The sequence below is a fragment of the Vipera berus genome (assembly GCF_964194415.1).
Source record: "Vipera berus genome assembly, chromosome: 4".
Taxonomy (NCBI): domain Eukaryota; kingdom Metazoa; phylum Chordata; class Lepidosauria; order Squamata; family Viperidae; genus Vipera; species Vipera berus.
In genome coordinates, this window is record NC_138206.1 from 87407430 (window position 1) to 87422341 (window position 14912).

General features: G+C 45.8%; 1 protein-coding gene across 1 annotated transcript in view; it reads left to right on the forward strand.

Annotated features, from left to right (window-relative positions):
- Positions 1-14912, forward strand: part of NPAS2 (neuronal PAS domain protein 2) — a gene marked incomplete at its 3' end in the record, with an annotated part of 56169 nt that overhangs the window by 21541 nt on the left and 19716 nt on the right. The window contains exons 11-13 of the mRNA XM_081326559.1: positions 2821-2902; positions 4054-4195; positions 13612-13715. Of these exons, the coding sequence (XP_081182685.1) occupies positions 2821-2902; positions 4054-4195; positions 13612-13715 (328 nt within the window). The remainder of the gene's footprint in view (positions 1-2820; positions 2903-4053; positions 4196-13611; positions 13716-14912) is intronic.

Sequence of the window (14912 nt, forward strand, 5' to 3'; positions counted from 1 at the left end):
AGATCCCAGTGGGCTCCATGGTTTTCTACGGAGCTCCGGGAGATGAAACGTCGGAGACGGGGCCTAGAGAGCTGTTGGAGATCCAGCCAATCCGAATCCGACCGATTGCGACTAAGGTCCTTTACGAGTTCTTATCTCGCGGCGCTGAGGAGGGCAAGGTCTAATTACTTTGCTACCCTTATCGCGTCCGCAGATAATCGCCCGACCGCCCTGTTTAGGGTGACCCGCTCCCTCCTTAATCTAGAGGTGAAGGAGGATCCCTTACAGGGTCGTGCCGAGGAATTTAGCCAACATCTGCTGGACAAAATCGCTCGGATCCGGACCAGTCTGGATTCCGACTGGGCAGAATCTGACGATGAGAACATGGACAGTCTTGTTGATGTTATCTGGGAAGAGTTCGATCCTGTGACTCTGGACGAGGTAGACAAGATCATGAGGAAGCTGAGCTCCACTACATCCTTATTGGACCCGTGCCCCTCCTGGCTGGTTTATGCGGCTCGGGATGGGACACGAGGCTGGATCCATGCAATGATAACTGCTTCATTGAAAGAGGGCAGTTTCCCCGCAGCCTTGAAAGAAGCGGTGGTGAGACCCCTCCTCAAAAAGCCTTCCCTGGACCCAGCTGTTTTAAACAACTTTCGCCCGGTCTCCAACCTTTGCTTTCTTGAGAAGGTTGTTGAGAGCGTAGTGGCGCATCAGCTTCCTCTGTTCCTTGAAGATACTGATTATCTAGACCCGTACCAATCGGGTTTCAGGCCCGGACACAGCACGGAGACGGCATTGGTCGCTCTGATGAATGATCTCTGGCGAGCTTGGGACAGGGGTTATTCCTCTGTCCTGGTCCTATTAGACCTCTCTGCAGCTTTTGATACCATCGACCATGGTATCTTACTGCGGCGTCTCAGGAGATTGGGAGTGGGAGGCACTGTTCTTCAGTGGTTCTCCTCCTACCTTCTGGAACGTTCACAGTGGGTGTTGGCGGGTGGGCAGAGATCGACCCCGAGACCTCTCATTTATGGAGTTCCTCAGGGGTCGGTCCTCTCACCTCTCCTGTTTAACATCTATATGAAGCCGCTAGGTGAGATCATCTGTGGTTTTGGAGTGGGATATCATCAGTATGCTGATGACACCCAGCTTTTCATCTCGACCCCAAACCACACCAGTGATGCCCTCGACGTGATGTCCCATTGCCTGGAAGCGGTCCGGGTCTGGATGGGGAGGAACAGGCTTCAACTCAACCCGGACAAGACTGAATGGCTGTACATACCGGCATGTCAGGAAATTCAGATTATTCCATCTCTTAATATTGGGGGCGAGTTATTACCCCCCGTAGATAAGGCTCGCAATCTGGGTGTCCTCTTAGATTCACAGCTCTCCTTAGAAGATCATATAGGAGCTGTGACTAGAGGGGCCTTCGCCCAGGTTCGTCTGGTGCGCCAGTTGCGACCCTATCTGGACCTGGATGCCTTGCGTACAGTCACCCATGCACTTGTGACCTCACGTCTAGACTACTGCAATGCTCTTTACATGGGGCTGCCCTTGAGAACCACTCGGAAGCTTCAGCTGGTACAGAGTGCAGCTGCACGAGTTCTTTTGGGGGTCTCCCGATACTCCCATATTACACCTCTGCTCCGTGAGCTGCACTGGCTTCCAGTTGCCTTCCGAGTGAAATTCAAGGTGCTGGTGATGACATACAAAGCCCTACATGGCATGGGTCCGGATTACCTACGGGAGCACCTACTGCCGGCGTCAACGTCCCTCCCTCCTGTACGTTCCCACAGAGAGGGCCTCCTCAGGGTACCACCGGTCAGAGAATGTCGGCTGGTGACCCCCAGGGGGAGAGCATTCTCGGTGGGTGCACCAATCCTTTGGAACTGCTTACCAGCTGAACTCCGGATGGCCCCCGACCTCCGCTCCTTCTGGCGTGATCTAAAAACTTACCTATTCGAACAAGCCGGCCTGGCCTGATGGATTTGGGTTTTAAAATTATTTAACTAATGTATTCTTATTTTATTGCCCTGTACACCGCCCTGAGTCCTTCAGGAGAAGGGCGGTATATAAATCAAATAAATAAATAAATAAATAAATAAATAAATAAATAAATAAATAAATAAATCTATGAAATATTTTAAAAAGTTCTGAGAGTAGGCAGAGAAATGATGATTAGGAATGTAACAAATTGTTTCTTTTCAGTGTCCTGGGAAGATAGCTAGATTAAGATAATCTTGATGATTGCATTGAGTGTGGTGTGACATTGGAAATAACACCTGGGTTGGCTCAAAATAGGGTATAAAAACATGAATTCTAATGTTTATTATGAACTGATGATAGTGACTTGTTAATTGGATTCCAAAGAAAATATCAAAGTTAAATCCAAACACTGCCTGTTCGGAAAGTAGAGTAATTTGGTAGGTTATATAATACATTTTGGAGCAGCATACTGTAGAAATATGGCCAGTGATAGCAGAAAGCAACGCATGTCATTGCATTTTATGTATTATTTATATGCAGTTACAAAACTTGTACTTACGGATCTAAAGAACTAGTAAAGGACTCCAAATCTATGTTCTTTGTCTGAAGCCTAGTCCTATGAAGATATATGCTATGGTTAGAGACAATATTTTCTTTTTCTTTTGCATATGGATAAACTTATTATAGATATAACATGTAATCCATTATACATGTTTGAATTAGATAAACTTCTGTTTTAATTGAATAATACTTTCAGTTTCATGTATTAAATAATTAATTACATGTATTAGAGCTTGAAAATGATAGAACGAATATAATTCTCCATGGAAAATTATAATGTTCAATCAGTTACGCAGATGTTCGAGTGGAAAGGCAGCAAAATCTGATTTTAGAAGATGCACCTATAGATATCATCTCTTCAGTATTAAAGGTATAACAGAATGCCTACGTTTAATATTTCCATTTTTTTGCATCAGCAGTTATAAAACATTTGGACTGAATTAATGTGAATTTATGCCCATACACATACACACATAGAGACAAAAGTTTTCTCCAATGTTTTGGCTCAAATGTTTTTGATTTTGACTCTCAAATTTTAGGTACTTTTTGTATTATATTGTATTATATTGAGTAGTGCGATGGCTCAGCAATTAAGATGCTTAGCTAGTTGGCTGGAAAGAGTTTGCATGATGGGGTGAGCACCCGTTTTCGCCTAGCTCTTGCCCACCTAGCCATCTGAAAGCATGCAAATGTGAGTAGATATATAGGTATCACTTTGGTGGAGAAGAAACAGCGCTCCACAATGTCATGCTGGCCACATGACTGTGGAAACGTCTTCTGACAGCACTGGCTCATGACCTCCAAATGAAAATGAATGCTGCTCCCTATACCTGATAATGACTAGCCATGTTAAATCTGCAGGGATTCATTTCCTTTCTTGTATTACATTATTTAGAGAAAAAGCAGAGTGATAAATGAAGTTATGTTTCGACTGTAGCCAGAGTACCACATAATTTAGTTAATGTACAGGTTGGGGTACTGTTATAGAAGACAGTGGGAAGGAAGTGGAGAAAGAGGTTAGTGAGTGTGACAAGATCCTAATTCTAACCCTAACCAGGATTTGGACAGGAAATGCTTTAAATCAAAGAGACCCTGCCCTAACTGGTTTGCCTAGGAATTTACAGTTTTCAAAATGATATTTTTATTCCTGAAAAGTGCTAAAAATGCTTTTCTGAAATTCATGTGGTTCTTTCATCTTGGATTTGCCAACCACCTGAGGTTTGACTACTGTAACTTGCAGTGTCCTATCTATACTTTGAAACATACCTGTTGAATCTTTTCATTTTGAGAAGCACGTTGCAATGCTTGAAATGTAAAGAGAGGATAGATTCTGGGTCACTCTTGTTTGTGCTCACGGGATATCTGGAACTCCATATGCATTTCTGAAAAGCTGCAGACAAGTGTTGTTCAAAAGAGTGTGTGGCTAACATCAAAAGTACTTTCTTCCCTTGTACACTCTTTCAACGTTTTTCTGTCTACATTTGTACTTAGCATAATATTTATTTTTGCTTTATTTTCAAGGACAATGTCCTGGATTTGAATCCTCAGCAGCATTTTAAATCACTTGAATTAGACACAGCGGTTCTCAACACCAACCAGATATTTTCTATGTCTTCTCATGGTTTACACAAATCTTTGCTTTCATCCTTGCCTGCAACGGCAAGTAAGTTATGGTTTTTCTCAAAATACTAATTTGGAATTAAGAACTGAAATGTATTATTTGACCCAGTGTAGGAAAAATTATAAATATTATAATTTGTATAAAAGAAAATTGAAAGATTAAACTAATATAGGTTTACTATCATAAAGATAGCAAGAATAGAAGGAATAGAAGGGAGTATATAGTTGCAAAAGAAAATTAAAAGAATGCAAGAATTAAAATTCCAGATCTGAGGATTCACATGCCCATCAAACTGTTCTGTACCAGCCTGCTACCGGCCTTGCAGAAAAGGCAACCCCTTTACAGACGGCAAGAGGCTGGAATACGTCTGCCAAATTTATTACAAAAACAAACAAAACACGAACCAAGATACCGGAGCTTTGAAACACTATCTGAGCGGTTGCTTTCAGCAAACCAGCCCTCCCCACACAAGTCCTTTATAAAGAGTTCAGGGCGTGGCTTCTCTCTCCCTCCTTCCGAGAAGCCCCATTGCCTTCCTCTGTTTACTCCTACTTGACTGCCTCCTGCGTCGGGCATCCTTGAACAGGGCCAGCTGTGGGTCATCTTCCTCCACGCTGTCAGGCTCACACAGCTGGGTCTCCACCAGGTGAGAGGGGCCTGGCTGGGGGCTCTGCGGAGCCTCAAAGCCATCATCAGCAAGTTCTTCAACACCCCCCTCCTCCCCCTCATCTGAGTCATCCGACCCAACTGCCAAACCCACAGGCTTACCCTGAATCACAACACTATCCCGCACCGCAGGGCCCTTCCCCCGGGTCTGCCGATCCGGATGCGGTCGAGATGGAAATTGTTCATGAAAAGTGGTCACCAACGCCGGGGCATGAACGGCGGTCGCGTCTTCCCAGGTGAAGTCCTCTGGTCCGTAACCTTTCCATTCAATCAGGTACTGGAAACGACCTTTCAGCCAACGGGAATCCCTGATGCTGGCGACCTCATACTCGGGGGTGCTGACTCCATCACGAGGTCCTGATGGGGGAGGTTCCGCTCGGAGTGGACAGGCCGGTTGCTCGGGGACCAACAGAGACCGATGAAAGACTGGGTGCACGCGCAGGGAACGTGGCAGAGTTAAGCGATAGGCGACCGGATTGATGACAGCCTCGACTGGGAACGGTCCTAAATATCGGTGATCTAACTTTCTCATCGGCCGTGTTGACGGTAGGTTCCTGGTGGACAACCAGACCCAATCTCCCACCGATAGTGGAGGCGTATCCCGTCTTGACCGATCAGCAAACCTTTTGTAATCGGCCTTGGCCTTCTCTAACTGACGTCGCACCAATCGATGGATCGCCTGTAACTCTGCCATGAAGTCGTTTGCTGCCGGCTCCGGTGAGTCCACGGGAGAAAGGGGGAAAAACCGGGGGTGATATCCCACATTGGCCAAGAACGGTGTCATCTGTGTGGAGGTGTGCTGCGAATTGTTAAATGCAAACTCAGCTATGGCCAGATAGTCCACCCAATTGTTTTGCTGCAGATTGACGTAGCAGCGCAGATATTGTTCCAGGATACCGATGACCTTCTCGGTTCCCCCGTCAGTTTGAGGATGATGCGCGGACGAGAGGTAAATCTTGATATCCAACGCATGCATCAACTCCTGCCAGAAGCGGGCTGTAAACTGGGCCCCCCTATCAGAGACGACCCTATCAGGGAGGCCGTGCAGCCGAAACACCTGCTGAATGAACATACGACTAGTGGCGCGGGCTGACGGTAAGCCGCGACAGGGGATGAAGTGCGCCATCTTGGTCAGCATGTCCACCACCACATACACTGTCGTAAAACCAGAGGATGGGGGTAAATCCGTCAGAAAGTCCATGGACACAGCCCCACAGGGTCTTTTGGGTGTCGGCAAAGGCTGCAGTAATCCAGGCGGGGCCCCTGTCGCTGACTTGGCCTGCCTGCATGGGATGCAGGAGGTAACATAGGACTGGACGTCGTGTCGGACTCGGGGCCACCAGAAGGTACGGGAGACCAGGTTCAGGGTCTTGAACAGGCCAAAATGCCCCGCCGCCGGGTTATCGTGACACTGGCTGAGGATGAGTCCCCTGAGTGGCCCTCCCGGAACGTAGAGCCGGTCACGATAATACAAGAGTCCATCCGTGACCGTCCAAGGAGAATCTGGCCCCACCTCCTCCTTCCGCTGAGCCACCCACACCTCCTGCTGCTGTGCCTCCCGGATCCGAGCCCGTATATCAACCGGCTCCCGCACCGCAGCAAAAGACTCGACGGGGATCACTGTCCTGGGCAGAAGCTTGTCTTCCACTCGGGAATATTCGGGCTTCCTGGACAGAGCATCCGCTCTTTGATTGTGCCCGCTAGGTATGTACCGAACCCGGAAGTCAAACCTCGCAAAGAAAAGAGACCACCGGATCGGTCTGCAGGCTTTCCAAATTCTTATGGTCCGTCCGGACCTCGATTTGATGCCGCGCTCCCTCCAGATGATGCCTCCAGGCCTCGAACGCCGCTTTGATGGCCAGCAGCTCCTTCTCCCAGATTGTATAATTGCGCTCCGAAGGGTTCAGCTTTCGTGAATGGTACGCGCAAGGGAAGAGGGTACCGCTGGGCGTCGTTGCCTGGAGTAACACCGCCCCAATGGCAATGTCGGAGGCGTCCGCCTCCACAACAAACGGCCGTTGCGGGTCAGGATGCTTCAAGATGGGCTCCTTCATGAAGGCTTCCTTCAAAGTCTGGAAAGCCTGTTGTTCTGGAGCGTTCCACTGGAACCGAGTCTTCTTCTGCAGGAGCCGGGTGAGGGGGGCTGTCAAGGCAGCAAACCCAGAGATTAAAGTTCGGTAATAGTTGGCGAACCCAAGAAGTCGCTGAACATCCTTCACGCGATGTGGGGGTTGCCAACTCTGCAAAGACTCAACCTTACTCGGTTCCATGGCGATGCCCTCAGGAGAAATGCAGTGACCCAGGAAATCGATGGTCACCCGGTAGAACTGGCACTTCTCCAACTTGGCAAACAGCCGATGTTCTCGGAGGCGCTGCAGGACCTGATGGAGATGCTGATGGTGCACCTCACGCGACGGGGAGTAGATCAGGATGTCATCCAAGTAGATCACGACAAACTGATCCAACAAATCCCGGAAAATGTCATTCATGAAATGCTGAAACACGGCGGGGGCGTTGGTCAGGCCAAACGTCATCACCGTGTACTCAAAATGTCCATAGCGAGTACCAAACGCCGTCTTCCACTCATCACCCGGCCGAACCCTGACGAGGTTGTAAGCTCCACGCAGGTCCAGTTTCGTGAAGATCTTAGCCTCCCGGAGTCGGTCGAAGAGTTCAGGGATGAGGGGCAGCGGGTAACGATTGCGCACCGTGATGGCGTTAAGTTTTCTATAATCGCAGCAAAGCCGTAATTCGCCCGACTTCTTCTTGACGAAGAGCACGGGTGCAGACACTGGCGAGGATGAGGGCCGGATGAAACCACGAGCCAAATTCTTCTCCAGAAAGTCCCGCAATGCAGCCAACTCGGGGTCCGACATGGAGTACAAACGCCCCACTGGGAGAGGCGCATCAGGGACTAAATCAATGGGGTAGTCATAGGGCCTGTGCGGGGGTAATTGATCCGCCTCTGTCTCGCTGAACACATCAGCAAAGTCGGACAGTTCAGGAGGCAAGGAAACCCCTGGGGAACCCTCCACCTGGCCGGCACAGATATGGCGGGAGTGGTCCACACACTGCAAGCTTGGGAAGGTGACCAGGTTCTGTGACCAATAGATCTGTGGGTCATGCGCCCGGAGCCACGCCAGTCCCAGGACCACGGGGAAATGCAGATCTGAGGTGATATAGAACTGGATGGCCTCCACATGGGAACTGATGGCCATACATAATGGTTGTGTGGCGGCCGTAATAGGCCCAGACAGGAGCACTCGACCATCGATAGTCTCCACTAACATGGGCGGATCCACCGGGCACTGGGGAACAGCCCATTTGGCCACAAATGCTGAGTCCATAAAATTTGTGGTGGCCCCAGAGTCAATTAAGGCATGGACTGGAATCCCCTCTGGCTTGCCAGGAAGGATCAGACATGCCTCCAAAATCAAATGCCGTGGAGGTCCACAGGCAGCATCGGAAAGACGTCACTCAGTGTTGTTGTGGGACGCCCGATCTATCACACCGTCTAGATCGGGCTCGGGGCGTTTCCCAACAGAAAAGTAGGGGACTTTCTCAGGGCAGGCTCGGTCACTGATGCCCGCTGTCGCTTCTTTGGGCAAAAAACAGCCAAATGCCCAGGGTCCCCACAGTAAAAACACAACCCCCCCGATCGTCGTCTGTTCATTTCAGTCACCGATAGACGAGACCTGGCGGCACCCAGCTCCATTGGCTCCTCCCTTTGAACTGGGAGCTCACGCACAACAGGGGCTGCAGGGGTCTGTGGGGTGGCACGGCGACTCCTTCGCTGCTGCAACCGAGCATCGATCCGCAGGCAGAGATGGATCAGCCCATTCAGGTCTGAGGGAATATCCACATGGGCCAGCTCATCCAACATCTCCTCCGACAATCCATCCTGGAAGGCATCCACAAGCGCAGCCTCATTCCAGGCGGAATCCTGGCTAAGCAGCCGGAAATCGCTGATATAGCCCTGTAGGGGGCGTTGACCCTGCCTCAGAGCTTTCAGGCGTCGAGTAGCAGTCTGCGTCTTAATAGGGTCCTCATACATCAGACGCATATGATCACAAAACCCCACAAAGTTGTCCAACAATGGGCTAGGTTGAGCCAGCAGAGGCGTGCCCCAACGAGCTGCATCACCCGAAAGAAGGCTTAACACAAACCCCACCTTATCCCGGTCAGTGGGGAAATCAGCTGCTCTCACGCTGATAAAGAGCTGGCATTGTCCCAGGAAAGCAGGAAACAGTTCAGGAGTGCCTGTAAATTTATCCGGCATTGCAACTTGGCATTTTCTCCTGGGTGGGGGTGATGCATGAACCTGAGCTTGCAGTTGAGCCACCTGAGCTGCCAGCAAAGTGAGTTGCTGGGTGAGCTGGGCATTCTCAGCACGTAGCTGCTCCATAATATTAGTAAGGGGTGGGAGGCTGAAAGCAAACTGTTCTGTACCAGCCTGCTACCGGCCTTGCAGAAAAGGCAACCCCTTTACAGACGGCAAGAGGCTGGAATACGTCTGCCAAATTTATTACAAAAACAAACAAAACACGAACCAAGATGCCGGAGCTTTGAAACACTATCTGAGCGGTTGCTTTCAGCAAACCAGCCCTCCCCACACAAGTCCTTTATAAAGAGTTCAGGGCGTGGCTTCTCTCTCCCTCCTTCTGAGAAGCCCCATTGCCTTCCTCTGTTTACTCCTACTTGACTGCCTCCTGCGTCGGGCGTCCTTGAACAGGGCCAGCTGTGGGTCATCTTCATCCACGCTGTCAGGCTCACACAGCTGGGTCTCCACCAGGTGAGAGGGGCCTGGCTGGGGGCTCTGCGGAGCCTCAAAGCCATCATCAGCAAGTTCTTCAACACCCCCCTCCTCCCCCTCATCTGAGTCATCTGACCCAACTGCCGAACCCACAGGCTGACCCTGAATCACAACACAAACAGGGCTCAAAATACATGCCGAGATCAGGCTGCTGCTTGATATAAATATTACTAAAATGTCACATAATATTCTCGTTATACATTCCCCCCCACTTCATGGACTACTGCATTGTCGTGGTGAAGGGGCTTGCGTAATTCAATGAAGCTATGAGCTATGCCATGCAGGGCCACCCAAGACGGACAAGTCATAGCAGAGAGTTCTGACAAAACATGATCCACTGGAGAAGGAAATGGCACCCCACTCCTGTATCTTTGCCATGAAAAGCCCATGGACAGTACCAAAAGGAAAAAAGATATGACGCTGGAAGATGAGCCCCTCAGGTCAGAAGGTGTCCAATATGTTACTGGGGAAGAGCAGAGGGCTAGTACTAGTAGTGCCAAAAAGAATGAAATGACTGGGCCAAAGCCGAAAGGATGCTCAGCTGTGGATGTATCTGGTGGTGAAAGGAAAGTCCAATGCTGTAAAGATTTTTTCTCCATAGGAACCTGGAATGTAAGATCCATGAATCAAGGCAAGCTGGATGTAGTCAAACAAGAGATGACAAGACTGAACATCGACATCTCAGAAATCAGCGAACTAAAATGGACAGGAATGGGTGAATTTAATTCAGATGACCATCAGGTATACTACTGTGGGCAAGAATCCCTCAGAAGAAATGGAGTAGCCTTCATAGTCAATAAAAGAGTAGGAAAAGCAATACTGGGATACAACCCCCAAAATGACAGAATGATCTCAGTTTGAATCCAAGGCAAACCATTCAATATCACAGTAGTCCAAGTCTATGCTCCAACCACCGGTGCTGAAGAGGATGAAATTGACCGGTTCTATGAAGCTTAATGTCCCTGATACCCACAATGAGGTGGTCACTGACCTCAAGCCAGACATCCTAGAATGTGAAGTGAAATGGGCCTTAGGAAAGCTGAGCAACAACAAAGCTAGTGGAGGTGACAGTATTGCAGCTGAGCTATTCAAAATCTTAAAAGACGATGCAGTAAAAGTGCTACATTCAATTTGCCAGCAAATTTGGAAAACTCAACAGTGGCCACAGGATTGGAAAAGATCAGTTTACATTCCAATTCCAAAGAAAGGCAGTGCCAAAGAATGTTCAAACTATTGCACCATTGCACTCATTTCTCATGCTAGTAAAGTTATGCTTAAAATCCTACAAGCTAGACTCCAGCAGTATGTGGATCGAGAACTACCAGAAGTACAGACAGGATTTTGAAGAGGCAGAGGAACTAGAGATCAAATTGCCAACGTATGCTGGATCATGGAGAAAGCTAGGGAGTTTCAGAAAAGCATCTAATTCTGCTTCATTGATTATGCTAAAGCATTTGATTGTGTGGATCACAACAAACTGTGGCAAGTTTTTAAAGAGATTTGAGTATCAGACCATCTTATTTGTCTCTTGAGAAATCTATATGCGAGTCAAGAAGCAACAGTGAGAACTGGACACAGAACCACTGATTGTTTCAAAATTGGAAAAGGAGTCCGGCAAGGCTATTTACTGTCACCCTGCCTGTTTAACTTATATGCAGGGCACATCATGAGAAAGGCAGGGCTAGATGAATCAAAAGTTGGAATTAAGATTGCTGGGAGAAATATCAACAACCTAAGATATGCAGATGATACTACTCTAATGGCAGAAAGCGAAGAGGAACTAAAGAGCCTCTTCTTGTGAGTGAAGAAGAAGACTGCGAAAGTTGGGTTGAAACTAAACATTAAGAAAACCAAGATCATGGCATCTGGCCCTCTCAATTCCTGGCAAATAGATGGGGAAGAAATGGAGGTAGTGACAGATTTTAGTTTCCTGGGCTCCAAGATCACCGCAGATGGGGACTGCAGCCAAGAAATTAAAAGACGCTTGCTCCTGGGGAAGAAAGCCATGGCAAATCTAGACAGCACACTAAAAAGCAGACACATCACCCTGCCAACAGAAGTGCATATAGTCAAGGCTATGGTCTTCCCAGTTGCAATGTATAGCTGTGAAAGTTGGACCATAAGAAAAGCTGAGCGCCAAAGAATTGAAGCCTTTTAACTATGGTGCTGGATAAGACTCCTGCGAGTCCCTTGGACTGCAAGGCGATCAAACCAGTCAGTCCTAGAGGAGGTCAACCCTGACTGCTCTTTAGAAGGCCAGATCCTGAAGTTGAAACTCAAATACTTTGGCCACCTAATGAGAAGGAAGGACTCACTGGAGAAGAGCCTAATGCTGGAAAAGTTTGAGGGCAAGAGAAGAAGGGGACGACAGAGAATGAGGTGGCTGGATGGAGTCACTGAAGCAGTAGGTGTGAGCTTAAATGCACTACAGAAGATGGTAGAAGACAGGAAGGTCTGGAGGAATGTTGTCCATGGGGTTGTGATGGGTCGGACACGACTTCACAACCAACAACAACAATACATTCCCAGTTATCAATTTCCTAGTTTGTCCAAAAATTAGAAATTGAGTTGAATATTCAATATTTTCTTTCATAGCAGTGAATAAGATTGTTGTTGGTGCTCTTCTCTTACGTTCAGAGAGCACTGTGAACAATATAAGTTGGAAAATATCTGCAAAGATATTATTGCAGTTGGGTATCATGAGGATTTTATTATTATTTTATATATCATTGACTATCACTGACCATCATAGTGTCACTTGGTCCTTGGTCCTGATTAGATTGCCTGTGTACTGCCTATATCCAGCTACACAGTTTCCATAAAGCCATCTACTAAGTTTACCTAGTGAGTGCATGGTTGAAGTGAGGTTTGAACCAAGTGAACAGTGCAGATTGAAATGTTTAGATAAACAGTATCCCTTAGAATGTTGCTTGAATAAATGCTGACCTATTTTCATTATAAACCTATGATAGCATAGTAGTAGAAAAATGAATAGTCATACCAAGTGAAACATTTGCTCAAATATTTTAAGTTGAACATTATTACAAAAGTTTGCACTAGTTTTTTAAAAATAATTTTATCTTACCCTGCACCCCCTCCAAAAAAAGCTAAATGAAAAGACCCCAAACACGAGAGGATATTTTATTCCATTGTAATAATTTTATAAATTATTTTATAACATTTTATAAATAATGTTATCTTACTCCGAACCTCCTCCAAAACCTATGTCAAGGTTTCGACTGATAGAACCAAATAAATCAGAACTCCGAGGCACTAAATGAAAAGACTCCAAACACATGAGAAGATATTTTATTCTATTATAACCTATTGTATTCTATTCTATTCTATGAAAAGATAATAAACACCCAAACCCTACCTGTGATATTATTGCAGGTAGTCCTTGTCTTACAACAGTTCACTTAGTGACCTTCGAAGTTACAATGGCACTGAAAAAAGTGACTTATTGTTGTTTTTCACACTTCTGACCATTACAACATCTCCATGGTCATGTGATCAAAATTCAGATGTTTGGCAACTGACTCGTATTTATTATGGTCACATTGTTATTTTAAAAAGGCCATGTAAGTTGCCAGACCATTAAAGTAATAAGTATGCGGAACATGCACATTGGAGACAAAGATTTTAAAAGTGGCCCTATCTGTTAAATTCAGGCCTTGAGGTGAGATGGATGGCAACAAATCTAATAAATAATAAATTTATAAATGAATAAATAAATAAATAATAAATATTGGCCATGTAAGTCATCCAAAGCCACTTTCCACAGCTATAGAAATTGAATGAATGAAGTTATAGCAGTAGCAATAACACTTAGACTTATATACCGCTTCAGACATGACTCAATCAGATTGCTGAGCAATCTAGTTATTTGTTGTATAGCTGGCTATGTAGGGGATGTAGGTGTGTGTAAAAAGATTAAATATTGTTTAACAATGATTTTTACCATGAATATATCTTACAGCCACAATAACAAAGCCCATCCCAGAGTCTTCCTCATTGCAAAGATCACCTATCATACAGCAGAACTTACCAAAACAGAGGTCTAACCTACCTGCTACAGCTCAAGTAAGACTTAATGTATATATTTCTGTTGACATTTTAAGATATATTTTTAGAGTTTACATATGAAGATAAATCTGCTCCAAACAAGGAGGATGCATAAAGTTTATGTGATTTTTTTATTTTTAATTGAATTTGCAAGATTATGTAACAAAAGTTTTATTCACACTGACAAGAAGTAATTCTCTGAGCTTGCCCTGCCCTGTAAACCAGCTCATTTTACTACCCCTAGAAGTTTTCTCTTCCATTGGTTTCCCTGGTGCTAGAAGAATAGAAAGCATCTGGACATCAAGATCTCTGCTGCTACTGTTGGCATCATGTAATAGAACACAAAATGAACAATTAGAAAAATTTATAAATGCAGTAACAATGATAAAAGCATGTAGGCTCTTTTTAATTGTTAATGTATAATGAAGTCCAAATTGTATTACTTTTTATAAATAATTTTATTTTATGAGAGATGGAGAGGTAATTTAGTTGGCTGACCCAAGTTCTAAAAGGAACACAGGACCTAGTTCTATTTTCAAGAAAAAGGAACAAAGCTTACTTGTCCATATTTCAGTATTAAATATTGTTTTTCAAAGAAGAAAGGTTCCTCTAACTGAGAAAATCATTCAAAAGCTGAAATGTATCTTCAGTTAAGACATTTAATAATAAATAATAAAGGTGGGATAAAAATAAAGAAATATATTACATAACAAGATACAGATAATCCTCAATTTATGACCACAATCAAGACCAGAATTTCCATTGCTAAGCATGGCAGTTAAGTGAGTCGCACTCCATTTTTTTGCCACAGTTGTTAAGCAAATTGCTGCAGACGTTAAATCAAACATGTGGTCATTAAGTGAATCCAGCTTCCCCCATTGACTTTGCTTGTCAGAAGCTGGCTGGGAAAGTCACAAATGTCAATCACATGATCCTGGAACCCTGCAACTGTTGTAAATACATGCTAGTTGCCAAGTGCCTGAATTTTGATTACATCACCGTAGGCATGCTGCAGTTGATATAACTGTGAGAACCAGTTGTAAATCACTCTTTCCAGTGCCACTGTACTTCAAGCAGTCACTAAACAAATGAATGAAAGCAAATATACATATCCAAGGATAATGTTGCAGGATCCAATCTGGGTCGTTCACTTGTACCAGAAGTTTTGTCTTCCGAGCTTTCGAGAAGTTTCCTCAAGATGGGCTTTAGCACAAG